This window comes from Emydura macquarii, unplaced genomic scaffold, assembly GCF_026122565.2.
Source record: "Emydura macquarii macquarii isolate MOO-44397 ecotype Brisbane River unplaced genomic scaffold, CSIRO-AGI_Emac_v2 contig_968, whole genome shotgun sequence".
Taxonomy (NCBI): domain Eukaryota; kingdom Metazoa; phylum Chordata; order Testudines; family Chelidae; genus Emydura; species Emydura macquarii.
The window spans coordinates 2,843,623-2,868,012 of NW_027131105.1; the positions used below are offsets into that span (position 1 = coordinate 2,843,623).

At 37.5% G+C, this 24,390-nt stretch overlaps 1 protein-coding gene across 4 annotated transcripts in view; it reads left to right on the plus strand.

The window, feature by feature from the left end:
* Positions 1-24,390, plus strand: part of HDAC11 (histone deacetylase 11) — a 106,637-nt gene that overhangs the window by 54,417 nt on the left and 27,830 nt on the right. For all 4 annotated transcript variants that reach the window (XM_067543800.1, XM_067543802.1, XM_067543799.1 and 1 more), the window contains 4 exons: positions 7,949-7,991; positions 12,294-12,370; positions 13,944-14,006; positions 22,022-22,118. In XM_067543800.1, coding sequence (XP_067399901.1) covers positions 7,949-7,991; positions 12,294-12,370; positions 13,944-14,006; positions 22,022-22,118 — 280 coding nt within the window. The remainder of the gene's footprint in view (positions 1-7,948; positions 7,992-12,293; positions 12,371-13,943; positions 14,007-22,021; positions 22,119-24,390) is intronic.

Genomic DNA, 24,390 nt, shown 5'->3' on the forward strand with positions numbered 1-24,390 from the left:
ACTATAAACTGAACATATTCTGTTACCGAAATCAGAGGCAACAACTGTGGAACCCTTCTATGATATTTGTCAGAGTAGAAGTATATTTCAGAAAGCAAATCACAGTGCTGAAAGACCATAGTGGCATTCTCTTTCTCTTTTCACAGGAGCTGACCTATAGCAGTGAGTTATAAGTTGAAAATAAATGATCCTATCTAAAATCACAATTGATGTGGAGGCAAATAGATTTTCACTGCATCTACTGCATTTTTACTCTTCCCTGCCCTTCCCAAACTAGCTGTTACAGTGAAGATCCATGGAACAGTACAGAATCTCACATTGCTGTTCCTGCATTATGTTAAAGTCAACTTTTGAAGTGCATTGTCTTGAGGTTCAGCCATGTACTTCTTTTTTTCTTTCAGCACTAGACATCAAATTAAAAGATCTATTGCAATTTACTAGGAGATAATAAAGGTGGAGGAGGCTGGGAAGCTATAAGGGAACTATAAAGTAGCAGCAGTATTTTCACAAAACTGAGAGTTATCTATGTTAATTGTCTATCAGTAGGATAATAGGCACTACACAGCAATCAGACTGTACGTTAAAAGCAAGATGCATTTTTTTCAAATTCTTCCCTTGGTGAATAACATCAAAGATTCATTAAAGATACAAACAACGTATAAAGGCTTGCTATGTCTAATATAAAAATCTAGTCAGACTAGTTCTGGCACTCAAAAATAACCTAAATATTGAATCCCTCAATGTCTCTTTTCTGAAACAGTAATTTGTGGAGGTAATATATGAAGAGAATTTGTTGTTGCATCTTTGCAATATTTGGTGCTGATGCAAGGTTGGCTGCCAATACTTTAATTCATGCGCATAAGTGAATCTGGAAGTTTGTCTTTATAGAATTTTGCTGTGGGAAAGTTCATAGTCAGCTACTGTCAAATGGACCTTAAAACTAGATGGACTGTACCACTTTTCTGTTGTATTTATCTTTTTGTGATGGCATTGCCCTCTGTATTATATATGAACTAAAAGTATTTTCTAAACGTAGTATTTTCTCATTCACTGAGGCTAGTAGCTACCTTTTGCCACAATTGTGTTGCTTCCCTTAATTTACTAATTAAATTCCTACAATCAGATCTGTTAGTGCAGCTGCTTCAGATATGTAGAACTCCATCTGACTGCATGATCAGGGATTCTGTCTAAAAAGCAACTCAGGGGCTATGTAACAGTGTGTCTCTTTTCAAATTACTACTGAAATAGCCTTAATGGCTGGGCAGAAGCTTAGATGGCCAGGTTATGAATTTATGTCCCGAGAGCCACAGAGCAGGTGCTCTAAAATTCTGAAGCATGTTTCAGTTCAATACTAATGTGAGAGAACTTCATATTATAAGGGGAGATAGGATTGACCGGGACAATGAGTGACAGACACATGGGATGGATTTAAATGGCAGGCCACAGCTTTATTAATGATAGCTTGAGCGGGGCACTACACTGCTCACCTCCTGCTCTTACACACCAGGCATTGAACTGGTTCCAGTGTGAATTACAGTGCTTTAACCGTAAACAGAACAATAATGTGGAGTAGACCCCTCAGCATTCTGCCACACAGACTCAAGTCAGTTGTAAAACCTTTCCCCATACCCTGCTTAAGGTGGGTGGAGTAACAACGGTCAGAAGGTTTGGAGGGAGAACCTCAGTCTGTGTAGATCCAAGGTCCTCCCCGCCATGAGCGCAAGGTCTGACTGTGCAATCCTGGGTCTCGTTTACCACTGGGAGCTGGCCTTTTTAGCCTTTACCCACACTGTACATCAACTGCAAGTGGTGATGAATCAGTAATCTTAACAGCATTATATGAACCTCAAATCCTGTCATTTCTACTCAAACTGTGCCTCTGGGAAGCTGCAAGGAAAGCAAAAAAGCTTACCAGACCTCATGCCAGTTTGGTCCAATGGGAAAAATTCCTTCCTGATCCATAAAAATAGGTCATCAGTCAGACCGCAGGACCTTGGATCTACTGTCTAATGATCACAACTTCTAATGTACAACTAAGAGGACAGCGGGTGAGGCGACTAACCAGGAAGTAGAGGCTTTTGAAAGCCCTAGCTTAGCTTAAGTAAGCAGGGTTGGGAGGGCACCCAGCAGCCAATTAGTTGCCCCCCATATCCTTTTGCCAAGTCAATGGCTAAGCAGAGAACTGAGGCAGAGCTCCTCTTCCTTCCAGGCATGCGTTTTGGGCTTTTCTCATTCCCCGCTGTCCAATCTGGTCAGCCCTTGCTAAAGATGGTAAGAGGGTATTGTTTAAAGCAACCGAAGTAGGAAATTAATTTCACATTTTGTTCAAGAAGTAAATAAAATTAAAACTTACCATTATTTAAAAACATCTATTATATATGTTGTATACATCGATGCTAGCTTTGGAAAATGCTGTATACCCAAAAGAAGGATTGACAGTAGCATAAGAAAGGAAACTGCACTATAAAAATGCTGTGTCAGCAATAACTTAAAATTCATGTTGTAAAGTATCTTTTTGTTTATGTGGCAGTATTCTCAGTCAAGGCTTACAACGAACAGTGGGCTTGCAATAAGCTATGTCAAGAAGCATTTCTGGTGAGAAGTCACATAACTAGTAGCAGCACTATGGAAAGGACTTGTTTGGTTTTCTACAGTGTAGTGTCTTTGGGCTGGACTTTTTGAATATGACACAGAAGGCCAAATTCTCCCTGTACATCCCTCAAAGACATGCACAAAGTGCCCATGAAAGTCATTGGGACCTGTGCACATGTAACCAAGGGCAAAATTCAGCCCATGGCTCTGAAGAAATGTCTGAGTCATTAATAGATACACAAGAAGAAAGTACCACATCTGCCCTGGGGAAAGCTGTCTTTGATGTTAATGAACCTGGTTACGTTCCCTGAGGAGTTTGTCATTAATATTTAATTGAGAATGTATTATTAATTAATTGCTGTTGGAAAAAATACTTCACACTAGCATTTGCCAGAGGGAAAAATATGTAGTGTTCTCAAAATTCTATAGCTATATAGTGTTCAGGCTGCACAGGACACCATCGATTTTTAGAGTTTGTAACAAAAAGTATGCATTGCAATTACAGTGACTGTAACATGAAAGAACTTCAGAAATGATAGAATTACATATTCTAATGATAAACAGCCTCAAGGCATGTCATTATTTTTTTATTTCTAACCTGAGCTGAATTTCACCCAGTAGCCTAGAGATGGGAAGCTCTATATATTCCCATTACCTATCTTTTGATCCACTCAGCCCCATCCAGTAGTTCTCACGCTGAAGTCAGAATGTTTTCCCTGTCAAGTCAAGATAGACTTTGAACTTCCTTATGCTTAAATTTTTTTAAGCCAATTTTAAGTTTAAAAAAAAAAACATAAGCAGTATTGACTAGGCACTGTACTAGGGCCAGGGAACCAGTGTTCTCTTCACTGCTCTCCCATTGACCTGCTGTCTGTTTGGGCAAGTCACCTTACTTCTCTGTGCCTCTGTTTCTGCTCCCATCCTTTCTTTGTCTTTCCAGTTTACTCCCGATCCTATCAAAACATATACACGTGCTTTAACTTTATGCATGTTAAGTTCAACAGGACTGCTGCTAGTACATAAAGTTAAGCACACGCATAAATTATTGCTGGATTGGGGCTACAGATTTGTAAGGTCTTCAGGGCAGAGACAGTATCTTATTATGTTTGTAGAGTGTCTTGCACAATGAGACTCTGATCTTGGTTGTGGCCCCTAGATGCTACTCAGTACAAATAATATTATAATCAGAGTTCCCCCTTTTTAATTTCTAGGGCAAATTACCAGTATCCTTTTTGTAAAAATTCCATCACAGTAAGGCAGAACTAGTGACATTATAACTACCCTATTATTTAGATGAATTATCGATGACTGTTGGGAAACAGCTATAAGTTTCTACACACATGCTTATTTAAAAAGACAAATCTAAATAGTGTTTGAATTCTTACTTTCGGTATTGTTTTAGCATTTATTCACAAAATTTTCATATGTTATTCTTCTCAGGTTAATGCTTAAAATTTTATGTCCAATATAGGGACTAATTATAATACTATTTGGCATTGACATAACACTTTATATATTTATATTTTCAAGCATTCTATAAACATGTACAAAATAAATTACCTTCCCTTGTTAAAATTTCTGCTCACTGGTCCTGTAAAGTATACAAATTGCTTTCCCTAATTCTACAAATGAAATGTCATCTTTGTTTGTCAAGAATCTTTTGTTGGAATCAGTCATCAATATTCAGGAGAGAAGTAGAATGGATAGCTGGTGGGCGGGCTCAGAGAACAATTTATTGTGTATGATTGTGTACTGTGAACATTCAGAAATCATTTTTGACAATCTGACTTAATTAATTTTAAACACATAATGGCATCTTAATTAATTCTCTTTGTGAAAGATTCATTTGCTTGCCGGTCATTGGTATTTTGTAAAGTTTGAATCTGTTCTGCATGCAATCACATGTACAAACAGTATTGCAAAAACTGTTTGGTGTTTTTCAGGACTTCTAGTTAAACAGCATAATTCCTTATCCTTTTTGATGTGTCTTAAATCTTCATAATCACACAAAATAATCTGGCCAGTTTAAAATAGTTATCAATATGTGTATACATATATTCAGCAGAATCATTGCTAACGTGGTGGTGAAGATGAGATTTAAATAACAGTAGCAGAGCATGAAATCAAACAGCAAACTGGAAAATTTAGCAAAGGAGAAAGATTTTACATACATTTCTAACAAAGGTGGAAAAATGGAAGAAGAGGTCATGGTTCTACTGTGGAGATTACTGTCATCCTGAAATAAAGGTCCCATTTCCCCCTTCTTTCTATTATAGGTTATAGAATAGGATGGACAGCTTCTACTACCAAGGTCACCTAGGCAGTGCTGGGGCCAGGGGTATTCTTCACATTTATATGCTACCACAAGTTGCTGGGTTTTGATTTTATTGGGTGTGGGGTCTGCCTTTCTTTTTGACCTCAAAAAACAGCTTGCCCTTTTTTGACCTTGTTCTCCCAGTTACATTCCTTCTCCTCTCCTGTCTTCAACTTCTATTTCTTTTTTCCCCTTACACTCTAATTATACCCTTACTCTCACCGTGTTTTCTTAAAGATCAAAGAAGAATAAGTTAGGGGGAAAGGGATGGAGGAAGTGAAGGTGCTTGTATATATTGGTAACCGTTTCTAATGCTGTTGTACAGTCCAAAGTTTCCTTGAAACGTGGACAAAGTAGGCAAACTATCTAGAATATTATCCTTGCTTACATTATTCATAAAAGATTGCTTAACAAGAAGTGCAGAGGGAAAAGGATAATGTTATTGTCTACATTTTGCGACCCTTATGAGATGTGTCCTTTTATTAATATGGATAAAAGTCCCTGAGGTAGAAACAAGAATAACTTCTTCAGTAGACAATATATTGCCAGTGCCCAAAGTGGAAAAGGCAAAAGTAGATCCATGTGTGAGAGGTGAAGACTTAACTGTTTGCGGACTTTACTTTCCTCTTTACTAGAGCCTATTCAAGTTTAAAATAAGCAACTGGAATATAGTTACCTGCAAATTCAAAGCAGCAATAACAAATAGGGTGAAATTCTGCCTCAGTTACATCCATGCAACCCTGGGAAAGGATCATAGGGATCATTGAGGGTAGAATTGGGCCTGTAGTTTTTAAGTGTTTGTGTTACAGTATGAGGGAGGGAAAGAAAGAAAAATAATTCCCATGAATGTCTGAGGGCCCTTGCCATGCTGCTTAAAACTCTTTTTAGTTCCCTAGTAGGGGTTTCCTCTGAGTGCTGTAGTGGCTCTCTGTAACTGCCTCTGGACAGTCCTGCACCACTACCTGTGAGCTTGCACTGATCTTTCTCTGCTGTGTGATGTGAATCGCTATAGACAGTCCTTGGTGATGGGACCATTCTGATTTCTGGAGCACGTTAGTAGAGCTGTCAGCACAGAGATTGATATGGAGGGAGGATGATGCATACCATGAAGTTCCCCTAAACTTTTAAAACACATTAATGTATGGGTTTCATTGTCTTGTGGCTTAGTGAAAGGAAGAGGAGCAAAGTATAAGGGATAAAGCAAAAGTTAGGAGAGGTAATACAAGGAAGGGATAAGGATATGTAGAATTTCCTAATATCCCAGGAGCCCTGAAATTCTCTTGAGGATCTTGACAGCTGTTTGTTTGTGTGCTCAGGTGTTTCAGATTGTTTGCGGGCTAGCCAAGGATCAACTTTTAAGGGATTTTTTGAGCATTTCTATTCTGGTTATGTGATCACTTGCAGACATTTTATAAACAGTCTATTTGCTATTCATAAATGCAGCTATCTGGAGAAGCTTTTCCCGCTTTGTGAGCTCTTTAGGGCATGGACTGTCTGTTCTGTCTGTATAATACCTAGCACAGTAGGGCTCCTAGTGCTACTGTAATCAGAACATAACATAATGGCCATACTGGGTCAGACCAATAGTCCATCTAGCCCAGTACCTTGTCTTCTGAAAAAATACAAATAATAAATAACAATAGTGGTAATTCTTTGGTCGTGATTTCCATTAATTACACTATGTTCTGAGCCTTCTCTGGCTCTCATCGTAGAAATATTCTTCCACTTCTAAAATGCATAGAGTCTGCCTCCATAAGCTTAATTCATCAAGCAATAAATAAAGGCCTAAGCTGTCCACATGCTCTTAAGAATTCAGAAATATAAAATATGTGCCTTCTGTTACTGTCAGTGCTGTTACTAGTGTTCTCATCAGGGTTACTGCTACACCATTAGTCCCTCTGGCAATCTGTGATGGTTTTTGACATTGTAGGGGGACTTTTTTTCCCATGAGAAATACCTGGGATGTATGCTGAATGAGGAGGGAGTGGAGAAGCGCTGTGACTTGTGCATCCTGCCCTTCTATCACTCCTCCAGTTCTAATCTGGATAAGTTGGCAGTGTTTGGATAGGAAAATAGCCTGCCACCCACTGGTTTCTTAAATATCAAATAATCTTTTGGAGGTATCCAAAGACCAATCTTACTGATGGAAGAGCTCCTTGTCTCTCACTTCAAAACTTTCTAGTTCTCCTTACAAATACAATTTTCATTCAATCATGTTTGGGAAATAATTTTATTTTACTAGAAATTGTAATATGCCCTTTAAAAATATTAGACACTTGAAGTATCTTGAAGACATTTTATCACTCATCAATGAATAGCGTAGTGAAAGAAAATAATGTTGGCCTTCAAATGCAGAAATGCTCCTTTAAGACTGTCTGCTCTTTGCTAATAATATTTCACATTTTTCTTTTAAAAGTTCAGATATTCTTAATTCCAGAATAGTGGGCCCTTTCTTTGTTGATTCTTCCCCTTTGAATGTCGGGTGCACAACAGAGCAGTGGTCACCATTTCCATGTATCTGAGGAAAAAGATTGAGGATGCTCAACTGTATGAATGTTACTTTGTAACAAATCCCAGGACACTGCACATTGCAGGTTTTCTCACTGGAAACCTTAAGTGTATTAATATGTTTGCAGTATTTAGAGCTTGTACATTTGTTTTTACAAGGACTGTTATATAAACTCCAATGATACAAATAGGATTGAATGCTATTTATTCTTGCTCATGCTTTTATGTTTGGAATTTTTACCTATTTGAACAATTTTCTCATATTTTCTGCATTTTTCAGTTTGGCTACTAGGGGTCAGTGTTCATCTCTGTATAGCAAAGTTAATTTTAGATGCACAATCTCAAGAGAATGAAATACAGACATCATGTTAAAGGTTCTGATCCAGCATGCCTTGCTTTGGTAAAACTTCCATTCACTTGAATGAGCATCTAGAGAGTATGTGGGAACCTTAGAAATGCCTAATGGGTACAGAATAATGCCCTAAATGCTATTGTTCACACATTCATGACATTCTTATTGCACTTTTCTTAAAGGCAGGAAAACTTGCCCTTGACAGAGGCTGGGCAATCAACGTGGGTAAGTACAAATGAAATTAACCAACTGAAGTTTTGCCAACTATTTGAAAAATAAGTTATTTCCTCCCAACGTGACCTATATCCGGTTTTATAATAGCCAAACATATCTCAAATGTAAATGTCCAAAGTTAATTTTAGAGAAGATATGCTAATTTTAGAGAAGAGAAGAATAACTTTTAGAAAAGAATTTGAGAAGAAAATTAATTTTAGAGAATTTAGAGAAGAGAATTTTAGTTTCTTCGTCTAATATAATACATATTACTGTCTTGTGACTAAACAAAACATAATCAGATTATTCTAAGAAAAGAGAACAAACAATGGAATGCTAATTTGGGGGCATAAATCTTCATTGTTCTGTTATTAAGTAACTAAAGGTAGACAGTATCAATGTGGTACTGAAAATCTTAATATTTACATGAGAAAACCTAATTTTTCCACTCTATGATACTGTGATTGAAGCAATAGAAGCTCATGGAATGAGACAGCTGGGAAATTATGGAGGAAAAAATAGGATTTGGAAGAAAAATCACATGATTTATTGCAATAAGTTTTACAATTTTCATTAAATTAAATTTTTAAAAATCAGACATGTAACATCAAATACCGCCTCAGTGGCAACATACAATGAAATATAGTATGTTTATTTATACATTATTATCACCTGAAATCATAACACAATTCAAAAGCTAAAGAACATCCATATTTATTGCCAGAATAATTTTTCAAATGCCATATAGTAATCAAATCTCTAATTACCTTGAATTTGGTTTTATGTAGTTCACTGTCATCCTTATCCTGTGTTAAGTGCAGCGTGGAAGCTTTACAGTTTCTTATTAAATAAATATCTAGTGTGAAATTCACTCCAGGATCTGCACAAGATTTGTGCACCTCTTAAGTTCCTATTTTGGAGAAGAAGGATGGTCCAGTAGTTTTAGCGCTCTTTGGGTACATAGAAGACCTTGGTCCACTGATGACATTGTGTGAGACCTTGGGCACTTAGTTTCTCTGTGTCAGTTTCTTCTCTACAAAATGGAGATAATAGCATTTTCCTAGCTCATGGGGGTTTTGTGCGGGGTTAACTTTATTGAAGACTGGAAGGCATTCAGATACTAAAGTAATGGGGGACATATAATTACCTAAGATAGATAGATAAAGACTTAAGTCATTCATAGGCAATCTAGGCAAAAAATGTGGTGGCCCTCTGCACATTGGTGAATTTCATCCCTTGTTTGCAGACAAGGATGACAGTGATTTTAAAAAAGATATGTTCAGATAAAATGTTACTAGAAATTTTACAATTGATTTGTTGTTAATTACTTAAGGTTTAAAAGATATAGTATTTTTGTGAGGACATGAAATTGTTGATGAAATACTTGCTGGGAAACTAGAGGGTCTTAATTATGGGCACAGATTCTATGAATAAGAAAATGTTATTTGTTTCCAGTGTTCTGTTCCTCATTCTATATGTAATGATAATCATTGTGGACACAGTTTATATCCATACTTGCCAAACTGATAGTGGCAGTACAGTAGGACACTTCTGAAAAACCAGGTTAGCATTATCACTGTACCCTTGTTGAACAACTAATTTACAGCATCTGCCTAATTTTAGAGGAACAGAGCGACCACTGATGGAGTCCAGTTTGGCATCCTGTCTCCAGCAGTAGCCAGTACAGAATGCTTCAGAAGAAGACAAAAATAAAGTGGATAAACATTTAAAACTTAAAACTCTTGAGGAATAAATTCTGAGTTTCTACTTTACCTTAATGTTCCTTCCCATCTCATTGTTTGGAGAACACAGGTTTCTTGAAGGAATCTAACTGGGCTGTAAGAAAATTCCTTTTACTCACTGTGACAGGGTTGGGGGGTCCCTGTCCAGTGCAGGGTGAGTGCACCCCGTCCTCTGAGCTGTATGCTGCCTTGAGATCGTGAGACCCCTAGTCTAACGTCGACAGGGTTGCCCTGATCCACAGGGTGCTAAGGTCCTGTAGCCAAAGTCAAGAAGATGGCCCTGATTCACAGGGCAGTAAAACCTAATGGCCAGATTTGATAGGATGGCCCTGATTTGCTGGGCAATGAGGCCAAGTGGCTGGAGTCAACAGGGTGGCCATGATTTGCAGGGCAGTAAGACCTAGTGACCGGAGTCCATAGGGTCATGGGCCGCCACCTAGAGGTGGGTGGTGGCCATGGTAGGGGGACCCAGGCCATCCCTACTTCACTGTGTGCTAGCCCAGGGCCTTGACAGCAGTGTGTGAATTCGCCGCTGAGTCAGTGGGAAAGTCCGTCCGATAAAGTAATGCCATTTAATACACACTTAAATGAAGCTATATTAGAATTGTTGAGAAATTTGTTCTGACTGCAGCAGGATTCGAAGTTCTTTTATTTCCATAACTTGCTGCAATGCAGTTTCCCTTCAGCGTCTCAAAAAACCCCAGAGACCATACTGCATTTAACTTACCTGCAAGACGGCATTGTTCTGTTTTGTCAGTGTCCATTTTTGTTTCACTGCAAAACTGAAATATTAATATGGTGAACCAAAAATGTGAAAGAATAAAATTTAATTGTTTGAAAAGTGCAATATGTTTGTATGCACACATATATTACATTGCTTACCATCAATTATCAGCAGCACATTTGCATGCAAATCTGATCATGAAGTAAATAAATAGCAGTGGCACCTAACTACATTATTTTGCTAAATACATATGCAGTAATTCTGTCACAGAAGAAAAAAGAGCCCTCCGGAAAGAGATGCACTACACTGATGTCAAATTATCCATTTCTTTAATCAAAGAATCTTTGGTCCCTCCCAGCCTCAGAAATCTTTGAAACATTTAATTTTGTAGTGAGAGCTTAGTTATAGTATGTTTCAATTTGTTGTATTTTCAGCCATTTATTTGGTGTTTTCCAGTAGGTCAATTGGAATGACTGAGATTACTTCATTTAAAAAGAGACTTAATTGTAGTAATAATAAATTATAAAAGGTATAGTGGGAATAAATCTGGCCCCCTTTCCGTTCCTTTCCCATAATAGAGCAAAAGGAGGAAGGACAATGACTGTAGAAGGAATAGTCGATTATAATTTGCTTTTGGATTTCATAGAGGTCACTGAAGTTGGATTTTTCCCACCCTTTTCATATATTTGAGTGATATTTCTAAAGACGGTAACTCCCACATAGTGAGCATCTGTGCAGCCATCATGTCTTAAAAAGAAAAATCTGAAAAAGTTCGTACCCCCAGAGAGAGAGAGAAAATAAATTTGTTATGTGCAAATATAAAATATTACCTCTTTCATTCTTCTGGGCATATCTTTCTATTGTTTCTTAGTGTAATCTTCTACTTAGTAAACATCCAGAATTTACAAGACAGACATACTTTGTGGAAATTAAAGCGGAATTATGTTTGTCAGTTGTATGGGTCAGATATATATGTGGCTGGTTTATCAGTAAAGTATTATGGATTTTTATATAAGAAAAATGCATTGTATTTGTGATTAAAAATAATTAATGCTATATAGTGAATGTTTGGTATATACATTTTTAAAGAGTAACCCTTAAAATCCATTCTTGATCTTAGTGTTGATTCAAAGTATTTTGCATCTATGCTACATTTTAATGGGCTGTACTGACTGATAGTCAGTGACAGTTCTTGTTTTGAGCTGTTGCTGATCCCTGACTTTAAGATTGAGAAGGACTTACCCATCCCACCCCTCCCACAAGTGAATTGGGTACATTGTGGGGGGTTTCATTTTCCCCCTAGATAATGCATTAGAATATTACTGTAGTAGAGGAAGATAGTACTCGAGCATGCCTGTTGCACGGTTGCTGCCTCGAGTGGGTTTACACTTGGTACTTTGATGAGCTGAATTGGCCTCCTGTTTTACTGTAAACCAGAGCACATGGCTAAGAGTGGTTGGGCCATGAATGCAAAGAGCCTTACTACAAAGGCATGGGTTCTAGTGTAGTGTATAATTGTAGGGTGCTACACACATCTCATTTGAGCCTCGTTCTTCATATGGTTGCAAGATTCCAGATTCTGGGTCAGATCCCTTCAGACTGGGACACAGACTGCTCCTTCATCTTGGGACCTGATAGACCAAATATATAGAACATGAAGAGGTCACATTGGATGTGATATGCTATAAGGAAAATGGGTTAGGGGTTCTAGATGCTTTGTTCAATTAAAAAAACGGTGGTCATTGCTTAAGTAAACAAACACTGACCTCACATTTGCAGTGACAATGTTTTCCACAGTACCTAGCTTTTTAGCCTGCTATTTCTTTAAAGTTACATTTTTACATTCAGGTGGTGGCTTCCATCACTGTTCAAGTGATAAAGGTGGAGGCTTTTGTGCATATGCTGACATCACACTGGCTATTAAGGTAGGACATTTAAAAAAATAATTTTCTCTATCTACAAATGAAAAAAAGTATTAACCTAAGTTTGTGAAATCAGTAGTCTAACTTACATCTTAATTAACAGGAGTAAACAAAACAGTCTGTAGACAGGGATCAGTATTAAAGTAGTATAAGGCTTGATGTTGCAGCATTTATGCATGTATAACTGTCATTGATGTGGACGATAATTGTGCGGAGAAGGGCCGCAGAATCAGATTACTGCAGGTAAATATGACCCAATACAGTTTTGTTACAATTTTTTCTTTAAAAAAAAAAACAAAACAAAAAAAACTTTTAAAGGTACCATAGATTAATTGTCCTAAAATCTTCAGTGGGAACTGTCCTGATTCTAAAGTTGGTGAACCTGGCACCCACATGGGGCTCCACTGATTTCTGCCGAAGTCTGTGTGGACATAGGTATCCTCCCTCATTGATCCAGTTACAGGATCTTGCCTTTAATGCCTTTTGTCTTCCTAGATACAAGTGTGAAGTCTTTGAAAATAACCTTTCAAGAGAAGGAGTAGAGTTTGAAATGTTTGATTATATTTAGTATTTTATATTCTATAAACAAATATGCATGTGTAGAAACTGAAATAAGGCCTCTTGTTACTAAGACTTAATTACTCTAACAAAGTGTATCTCAGTACGTGTGATAGTATACAGTAAAGTACTACCAGAAATAATTAAAATGTTAAGATATAAATGAATACTGTACACTATATGATGCAGTACCCTAATTTTTTTTTGTATATTTGGTTCACAAAAATCTGTACGGCGACTCCCAACCTTTACAGTGCAAATTAGGGACTGTAACTTTTCCATAGCTTGTACAAGTGCTAAAGATATTTTTTTACCATCCATTAGTTAACAATAGTGAATTGTTACTGTTACAACTAAAAGAATTTTTGAAAAACATTATATGCTTTCTCAGCCATATGGAATAGCAATTAATAAATTCTACTACTAGTTCATAAAGTAACTTTTTATAAAGTATAGTTTGATTCTTATTACAACATTCTCCAACATTTTTTGAGAGAGATGATTTTTATATTAATTCAGTCTGTCATTATCACAAACCACATAATATATTTTTCCTACACAATCCTTTAGAAATGTAAGCCATTGATGATGTGATAACCTGCATCACCTCTTACAGCTCTAAATACAAGCAGTTGGAACTTGTTTTTTTGTTTTTGTTTTTTTTGAGTTATAAGATTTAAATCTGAAAGCTGACCTATAAATGTAGTTCATGTATATAATGTTATGCAAACACATGATTCTTATTGTGTATTGGGTCCATAAAGCTTCTGAAGCTTTCTAACTGTAAAAAAGCCTAACTGTATTTTCTGTAATTATTCCTTCACATATTGTTATGTTTCTATAACAGAGTTTCAAAATTATCTAGCTCTTAATTTTTGGCAAATAAGAAATATATACACTACATTCAGTTAAAAATGAAGTATACCATGAAAGTGTCAAGCTTCCATTCTAATCCCTCATCTGCTTTCCTGACTGTTGTTTTTTTTTCTCTTTCCTCTGTACTTACATATGATTCCAGTTTTTATTTGAAAGAGTAGAAGGAGTGTCTAAGGCCGCTATTATAGATCTGGATGCTCATCAGGTGAGTGATTCACATGGTTGATGCTGTTCAAAATAAAATAAAATAAAGCTTTCCCAAAAAGCAGAAATACTCAAAAATACCATTTTTCTAACAACAGTATTATGGTGAAAATGTAAGTTACAGAATGCAAAGGTAATCTTAATTGAAAGGACTTGGGAAATAAATGTATAACATAATAAGCATAAAGCACCCCATTATAACACATTTAATTACCTGACCTGATATTTCTTAAATTGATATTACATAATTACGTAAATATTTTCTTAGTACACTGATAGAATAAATATATTCACAATTATTTAATAAGTTATTGGAGAGCCTGCTCTTACCTATTAATTTATCTGCTAATCAATAGGATGCTGCTTTCTGACAAAGTTCCATTGATATTCAGGTTTGGTTGATGATTCCTTCAGTGCTGATTACTGTGTATCTTCTCTAGATTATATTTAGCAATGAAATCAGTCAGGTTTATAGATAGTTTTATCTTTCTGCCTTCCTGTATACACTATTTTTAATCCTTCTCAATCTAGTTCTGAAAATTTGTTTACCTAAATTTTCTCCCCTATGATTAGCTTATAAGGTTTGTTTGGTTTTTCCTCTTTGCTCCTCAAGCTTTATGTGTTGTTTACCTTTCTTGTATCACAGTGCATGTAATTAAAGCTTCAGGAAGAAATCATTTTGAGCCACACTGAGTTAAGGTCCTGATTAGGGGGTTCTTTTTGTTGCTGCCCAAGTTAAGTGCCCTGCTACAGCCACCAACAGATCAGCTTTCTTCAGACCACAAGTATTGATTAACTCAGGATTTGGCTTTGGAGGATGAGTTTAGCAGTACATGCTAAACCTTAGGACTGGGAAACCAGAGAGTTGATTTGTAGAGTGAATAGGATTCAGAAAATTATAACCAGTGTTGCCAATGCCAGGAATTTTAAAAGCATGAGTCAGGCCTCAAAATATCATTAGACTGGCTTTAAAATCTTTCAGTTTTAAAAATACTGTTACATTTTGGGTTCATTTTATTTGTCTTCCGGTTTCTGAGTCTTTAGAGTGTATTGAGTCCACATTTTCAAACTTTTCTCCATGACCACAGATAAATGTATTTGTTTATTATTGTTGTTGTTGTTATTGGAAGTTGAAATTCTGATCTAGCTACTCAATTCCAGGTGGGTTTTAAGAAAAATACCAGATATCACAAGACTTTCAATAAAATCATGAGAAAGTTGGCAACACTTAGCTCTGTTACTTTCCCTGCATATGGTAACTTAAATGCAACTTTCACTGCAAATCAGTTGTATTTTATTTTAAACAGAATTTTTCTGGAAGAATTATTTCAGATAAACTAAGGAGTGGATCCATGCTCATTGAGGCCCAATTCAGCAGTCCATCCCTAGACAGTAAAACACTTGAATATGTGCTTAAGGTCCTTGACTGCAATTGAACTTAAAACACCTGCTCAAATGCTTTGCTGAATTGAGGTCTAATGTCCTGCATAGGAAAGATGATTATTTTTAAGCTTTTGTAAGCTTAATTATATTAATTAATTATATTCATAATAGAGGTTCAATTTAAATGTATACCTCAAATTAAAAACATAGTAAGAGGACCAAAAAAGTGCCACGGTGGCTAAACAACAAAGTAAAAGAAGCAGTTAGAGGCAAAACGCGTCCTTTGAAAAGTGGAAGTTAAATCCTTTTGAGAAAAATAGAATGGAGCATAAGCTCTGGCAAGTGAAATGTAAAAATATAATTAGGAAGGCCGAAAAAGAATGTGAAGAACAGCTAGCCAAAGACTCAAAGTAACAGCGAAAAAAATTAAGTACATCAGAAGCAGAAAGCCTGTTACACAACCACTGGGAACACAGCAATTTCCTTCACAGCTGAGGATGGGAGGGAGATTTCCAAACCTGAGCCATTCTTTTTAGGTGACAAATCTTAGGAACTATCCCAAATTGAGGTGTCATTAGAAAACATTTTAGAACAAATTGATAAATTACAGTAATAAGTCACCAGGACCAAAAATATTTCACTGTAATTCTTTTCAAGAAGAATCAGCATGGATCATCCCTCATCATGTGGAGAAAATTTGTTAGATCTGTATGTTTTCCTGCCTTATGCAGATGGCACTGCAAGAAGAAAAGGGCTTCTTGTTCTTTTTGTGAAAGTGCTTACAGCATTTTGTTGACTACCTAGTTCCAGATAATGATTTGGTTCTAGTGACAGTCTTTAATGAAAGCCCCTAAAATTAAAATGTTCATAGGTAAAATTTTGTTTTTTTGAAATGTCTTAGGGTATATATGACTACAGTGGCTTTCATGAAGTACATGGTTACATGTACAATCTGTGCTGAGATGTAGTAAGTCTCAAAACAGTTACCCTTGGAGCAAAAAATTGCAAGTATCTTTGCATAGATGAAAGCTTCACAAAGAATGTAAACCTTTTTGATGTATGCTCACTAACCTGCCTGAAAACCTACTTGAACACTGCACAGATTGTCTTGATACCTATAAAATAGATAGAGAACTGGCTAGAGCATAGGCCTCAACGAGTAGTGATCAATGGCTCCATGTCTAGCTGGCAGCCGTTACAAGCGGAGTGCCCCAGGGGTCAGTCCTGGGGCCGGTTTTGTTCAACATCTTCATTAATGATCTGGAGGATGGGGTAGATTGCACCCTCAGCAAGTTTGCAGATGACGCTAAGCTAGGGGGAGTGATAGATACCATGGAAGGTAGGGATAGGATACAGAAGGACCTAAACAAACTGGAGGATTGGGCCAAAAGAAATCTGATGAGGTTCAACAAGGACAAGTGCAGAGTCCTGCACTTAGGATGGAAGAATCCCATGCACAGCTACAAACTGGGGACCGATGAGCTAGGCAACAGTTCTGCAGAAAAGGACCTGGGGGTTACAGTGGATAAGAAGCTGGATACGAGTCAGCAGTGTGCCCTGGTTGCCAAGAAGGCTAATAGCATATTGGGCTGCATTAGTAGGAGCATTGCCACCAGATCGCAGGAAGTGATTATTCCCCTGTATTCGGCATTGGTGAGGCTGCATTTGGAGTATTGTGTCCAGTTTTGGGCCCCCCACTACAAAAAGGATGTGGACAAGTTGGAGAGAGTCCAGCGGAGGGCAACAAAAATGATTAGGGGGCTGGAGCACAAGACTTATGAGGAAAGGCTGAGGGAACTAGGCTTGTTTAGTCTGCAGAAAAGAAGAATGAAGAGGGATTTGATAGCAGCCCTTAACTACCTGAAAGGGGGTTCCAGGGAGGATGGAGCTAGGCTGTTCTCAGTGGTGGCAGATGACAGAACAAGGAGCAACGGTCTCAAGTTGCAGTGGGGGAGGTCTAGGTTGGACATTAGGAAAAAGGTTTTCACTAGGAGGGTGGTGAAGCACTGGAATAGGTTACCTAGGGAGGTGGTGGAATCTCCATCTTTAGAGGTTTTTAAGATGAGGCTTGACAAAGCCCTGGCTGGGATTATTTAGCTGAGGTTAGTCCTGCTTTGAGCAGGGGGTTGGACTAGATGACCTCCTGAGGTCCCTTCCAACTCTATGATTCTATACCAGGATGTTCTTCCTGAATGATGTCCCTTGGTAAGATCTTTGGCAGGCATATGTGTGTCAGGAATATGGGAATACTCTGGCTTGTTTGTAACCATTTTTAATTAAATTTTATTCAGATCAGCTCCTAGATAACTACAGTGATGGATGCATTAGAAATACCTAAAAGAAAGGGAAATCTCAACTAAAGCTAGTCAGGATACCAGGATTTTAATAATCCATTTAGTCTTCAGGAAATCTTTATGCTTTTTCACCTGAGATACTTAGGGTTTTTTTCTTTTGTGGTTGAAGTGCCAAAAAATGAACCCTTCCTTGCTACATTTTGCAGCTTCTGACCCAGCTTGCTATAATGATCTCAGTAACATTTTTTATTCTTTGGCAAGGGGAATCCTTCTAGTGTACTTCCGATCCCTGACAGCGAGCCCCTGAATGAAGGTATCCTTAGTTCTCTTCAAAGCATGTGCTCTGGAGACTTTTTTCCACTGGTAGAAATTTCTCATTCAGTAAACTAAAGAAAAGCTGACCAGGTTAAGGAATGCACAGCATGGCTAAACTCTTTTTATTATTGTTTCAGACTTAAAAACAAAAAGCACAGAGATCCTGCTTTATTCTAGCTGCTTGAAACATTTCTAAGCACTGTAAATTTATATTCTATCTGAACCTGCTTATTACCATATTTGGGAAGGACATCTCAGGGTATGTCTCCACAGCCCACGTTAGCAGCCTTCCAGTCCAGGTTGAGGGACTCACGCTTGTGGGGCTCTAAAAATAGCTGTGTAGACAGCACTTTGAAGTTGCATTTCAGGCTGGAGCTCAGCCTCTGAAACCCATCTCCTTCCTAGGCTTTATTACAGTTGGTTTATTATAGTTATTATTAAGTGGAGCTATTAAGAGGAACATATGATATCTAGTCTTAGAAGTCTGCAGGGGCTATCAGTTCATTTCCTGGTGCATTTCTGTATACATTTGATAAATTCATTGTTGTAGCTGTGTTGGTCCCAGGATATGAGAGACAAGGTGAGTGAGGTAATGTCTTTTACTGTAGATGCCTGGGAGAACAACTATCTTGACAGCTCCAATTAGCTGTGTTGTCTTTGCTAATAGTCCTAACATTTGAATGTTTTGAGGCTCAGTGGACTGAGTGGAGAGTTCTTGACTCTGGAATTCACTTCACCCATTTTGTCCAACAAGAATGATCTGATCTTTAGGGAACAGCATAGGGCTAATTTTTTTTTAAGCTTTTCCCAGAAGGTTGTGCGTGATAAATGTTTAACTCAAGTTAAAGAAGGCTATTTTTGGTGGACATAGATTAACATTGTGAATTTTGTTTGTGTAAATATGTAAATACACCAGAGACTATTTAGGTGCATTCTGTAAATATAAACCCAGTAGGCTCCTTTTGGCTATAGGCCATTCCTTTAAACTGTGCTTATGCTAAAGATTTGTAGCCACCATTAGCACTGTCAGAAACTTTCTGCTGTAAGTCACTTCAGAGTGTTTGTATTGGCTGTTCAGCAAGCTAAAAGAATTGTATCAAGAACTTGTACATTGAGCTGTGCATTGGAGAAAAGATACAAATATATGCATGCGTCTGAGAAGGTTTTGGTGATGGACTTTCAAAAGTAAGGTAGTGTGACAAAGCTCTTCCTCTACAGGTCAGGGAATTGCTTCACCTCTTAGTGTTTCTTCCACCCTCTAGTGGTGGGTGAGGGTTATGCAGCCGCTCTAACATGTCGACTCCCTGCTGGCTCCCGGTCCTGTCTCTGGTTCTCACAGGCCATTGCCTCTTCGCTGGGGCTCTTGCCCCTCCAGTGAATGGTCGGTAGGGGGTGCAGGGGCCCGGTCCCACCCTCGACTCCAAGGCCCAATCCAGGGACTCTACAAGCCACAGCCTCACGCTGGAATTCAACATAATCTAAAAATACTAATACTATACTATACTATACTATGCTGTAAACTGTGAATGAAACTAAGGACACAAATGTGGCCAAAAAAAAAAAAAGGATAGATGGAGAAAACCAGACATATTGGAAACTCTATCAGTCAGCAGCCAGTGTAATCCTCCAGAGGTAATTAATATACTTTTTAGAAAGATTCCTTAATAAAACGGTGCCATCTACTACCAGTAATTTACCTCCTCCTCAGAGATCTAGTCAGTAAAAATTAAGACAGCTGTGGTCTGTATAACTGACTATAGAAAATCCTGGGATAATCAATTACTGTGTTTGATTATTAATTACTCAGCACAACCCTGGTGTTTGATTATATTTTATGCTCCTTGTCTGTGAAAATAAAGCACCTTAATAAAATGTTCACTGTTGTAAATTTAAGCTGAGTTGTAGCTCCATCATGTGGCTAGAATGCAAAAATATTTTCTGGTCTACATACAGTGCTGCAGCGTAACAATCTTTGAGAATGGCTCAGCATCCAGTAAGAAACAGGAGACTTAAACAGAATTATAATTAGTTCAGCATGGATAATCATTGCAGCAAACTTTTACAGGAGATACGTTTGACCTTCGCTGCTTGTAATGGGAAGACTGACTTCAGGCTAATGGAGTAGTGTGTGTGTGTGTGTGTGTGTGTGTGTGTGTGTGTGTGTGTGTGTGTGTGTGTGTGTGTGTGTGTGTGTGTGTGGAATGATTTACTATGTGTACTGCGAGCTGATCTGATTGCTGGTAGTAGGATTTTCAACAAAATCCTAAGAAAGGGCTAAAAATGTTTTTGTTGGGTTTTTTTGTGGATTTGTTTTACAAACCTGATTAGTCCGTATTGTAGGCTGATTACTTTTACTATTCAGCAATAAAAAGTTATTTATTTTAGAAAAGCTGCTAGTGTACTAAAACTGCTTTTAATCAGAAATGTATACAGTATTTTAATGGGGTGTTAATCCACTTTTGAGGAAGCTTCATTGCTATGATGGAATATATTGATCTATAAGAATATGTTATCTTCCATCATGTCTCTTATCTCCATGCCAAAATTGTCCATGAAACAAGGCCACAGATTATGTAATGTAGTTACTTTGTATTTCTGATGGGATCTTTCAAAGGGAGTCAAGGCTTCTCATTAAAATGCTTCCCAAAAAATCTCTGACCTTATAGCTGTTGTGCCTGTGATCTGTAGATCATAGACTAAATCACCCCCTCCTACAGTGTTTCCCTTTCTCTAGGGGAAGGAGTATGTGAGGTAGCAGACTGGACAGGAGCCCTCTAACTGTGCAGTTATGCCAGTGTTATGAGGAAGTTCCGTAGATCTCAGGGCACCTACTGAGTCCATCAGCCTTAGGAACACGGCTCATTCCAGCACTTTCCTGTCTTTAGTTCCTCACCTTTGTAGTACCCTATTCTTTGGGCCTGGGAGTATTGAAGTAGTGGAGTAAATCATGCTCAGTCACCTCTAACAGGTCATATCAGTGGCCCAAAAATATTCAGTGGGGCATTTGTGTACTCCCCATCACCCTTTCACATGTACTAGCCAGTTTTAGCTTTGTAATGCCTTTTCTCCTCTTGGATGTCTCCAGGACTGGGAACCACATCAGAGTTACAGCTTTTCCTCAGATTTTTTAAACTGTCCAGAGAGTTTTATTAAGTTAACATTAAATTGCACAACAAAAATACTGAAAATTGTATTTTTATGGACTTACTCCTATATTTTTTAATCAAATCATTCCGATTACTATCTTGCTTTTGCTCCTTACATCAACTCTGACATAATTTTAGCATACTGTATCACTAATTAGAGATTGTTTTATATTATATGATAGATAGGAGTGCAAGTGACAATCACTGAAATCATATTGGAATTCAAGAATGTGGAAAAAGGAGATGATGATCACAATATGATTTTCCCCTTACCATTCCTCTCCCTACCCCAAAGTCCAATATTTCAATAGAGATTCCTGGCTTTACAATGGTAGAAGTAGAACGTAATATGTTTCTTCTTAAATTGTATTGTCCTTTTACTCTTATAGCCTTTCCTGAAGGTTAATTCACTTTTTCAACATTTCATTGATTATCAGAGAAACTCTGGTCTCATTTTACGTATCCTCAGTAGTTGACAAACTTCTGGAAATAATCTGGCTAAAAGCACAGGATTTGAGCTGATTTCTATTCCTGGCTCCTGACTTGGGTACAGACTTCCATTGTGACACTGAGCAAGTTGGCCACTCAGTTCCTTAGTTTTCCTGTCTGCACAGTGGGGATGAAAATACTTCTTTATCTACAAATGAGTATTGTAATGCTGATTTCAGTAATATTTGTAAGATTCTCAAATAGAAATGCAAGTATTGTTATTAGCAATACTAAAAATACACATCAGAATAACCTTCAAGGATATAAATAAGAAAAGGTACCTGAAACATTAAACACCATATCATTGTATTCTTAATTTCCTTAAAGCTCACAGATTGTTTAATACTGTGTTTGCTTGCTAAGATTAACCTAGTGTAATTTTCCTATAGGGGAATGGCCATGAGAGAGACTTCATGGATGATCATAGGGTGTATATTATGGATGTGTACAATAGATACATTTATCCAGGGGATGGATTTGCTAAACGTAAGTACTTTTCAAACTGATATGATACTAAAGTATTAAAAATGTTTTTACCACAGAGCAATTGCTTCATTCACCACTGAAATGCTGCTCACTCTGAAGTGAAATATGGCAACATAACACAAAAATATTGCTGACAATAATATAAAACATTTCCCTATGAGGATATTTGCAAAATATTGCAGCAGCAAATATTTGAACTTTAGTGTCTATTGTGGTTCTGATTAGCCATGAGTATTGGTTCTGGTTCATTGACTGACTGAGATTATACCCCAAATGATCAAAAAGGAGGATTAGGAGAAGCCATTTAGTTTGTCCTGTGTTTCTTTAAAGGTGAAGTTGTAGTTAAACTTCCTTCCTTAACCTAGTCTATCCTAAAAAGATTTGTTGGTAGATCTACAAGCAAATCCTCCTAGTGTAGATGCAGTTTATATTGGCAAAAAAGTGCTTGTGCTGGGATACTTTATACCAGTTCCCTGAGCATAATAATCTATACTAGTGAAAGCACTCATACCAGAATAACTATGTCTGCACTCGTTTTTTTGCTGGTAAAGTCACACCCCTAAGCAACATTACTCTACTGGCAAAAGTTTCTACTTAGACTTCGCCATTGTCGTAAATTTTATTTTTTTTTAACTTTCTCTGCTTTTTAGTTACAACAGCAATAGGAACAGTTTGATTTATTCCATGTATTTTTCCCATCACATATACAAAGTGCACCATTTGTATGTATTCCTTCCTGCATTATCACTACTGGTCTTCTGGCCTTTCCTGTGTGAGGCTAACCTCAAAGTAATAAGTTGAGGTCAGTGTGCCTGTCTTAAATGCCTACATCTGCCAACTTTATTTTTCATCCTATTTACCAAATATATCATCCACAGGTGTGTCCTAGTCTTAAGGGCAACTACCCTAATTTCTCTTTGACAGGAAGTACATTGTATTGCCACCGATTTTAGATTTCTTCTGCCTGGATCATTATTCAGCGTCCTAAGGGCATCTGCCTTTTGACATATGTGCCATTGGATTGAGCCATTTTCACCCAGTGAAAAGAAAGAGTAACATAATGAAAAGTAGCCTTGTTGCTCTGTAGGGGTAGCCTTGTTGGTCTGTATACAGCAAAAACAGTAGATTTCCATTTCATACAGCTAAATTCAGTGCCTTCCATGGTGAAAAGTTCCAGAGGGGTAGCTGTGTTAGTCTGTATACAGCAAAAACGCGTGCATCTGACGAAGTGGGTTGCTGCCCACAAAAGTTTATGCCTGCAGAAATTAAATTTGTTAGTCTTTAAAGTGCCATGGGACTCTCGTTGTTTTTGCAATAATCATAATACATTGGCAAAACAGCGTGATATGTCAGTCATGCTTGTTGTAAAGTGGCAGCAACTAGATGTGAAGAGACAGGTTTACCATTGGCATCATAGGTTTGTTACCACAGAAAGCTGCTGTACAGACATGTGATTAAGATATATGATTTAACCTAAACATGAAGGCAGTCGGGCACCAGCCACACGTCTGTTGAGGCTAGAGATGCATGTTGCCCAAATGGCTGGGCTGCTACTAATATGCTGTAGAATCTAGAGATGAAACATTATTTCATGGTTATTCTAACACAGATGATGATGTCCCCATGGTATTGGTGTATGAAATCTCACAGGGCAAACATTTTACAAATGAGACGTTTCATGCCATGACATGTGAGGCATGATATGCAGCAATCTGATATATAGAAAAAGCTGGATGGGTAAAATTTGAGGGCACAAAAATGCACAAAAGAATTGAGAGAAATAAGTTAAATTATAGTCATGATACTTTTTGTTAACTCTGCTTAGCAGGTGTGTAAGATATAGGTTTGGACCATTCAGATGAGGTAGTTGAAGCACTAGTTGAACAGTTATGAAGAATGGCATAGCAGGACCTCTAATGAGAAGTAATGTTTCTTCCAGATGTTATTAGAGGAATTCAACTATATACTGCTCACTGTGCAAAGCAGTGGTTTTGTTTTGATTTTATTTGAGAATTTCACTACGTTTGTAATTGAGTGACATGCTGATTTTTAAAATGACAATTTCACCAAAAAGTAATAGTGTCCTTCCTGTAAGTTTACCTGAAAGTTTATTAAGTGTTCATTGATCATCATCAGAAAAAAAAAAACTTTAGCCTTATTTTAGGTATTCTCAGTAGTGGATGAGCTTCTAAAATATAAGGTGGCAGCATTAGCTGGTTTCATTATTAAACCATTCAAGAGACCATGCGAAACATTAGAGTAATACTCGAGA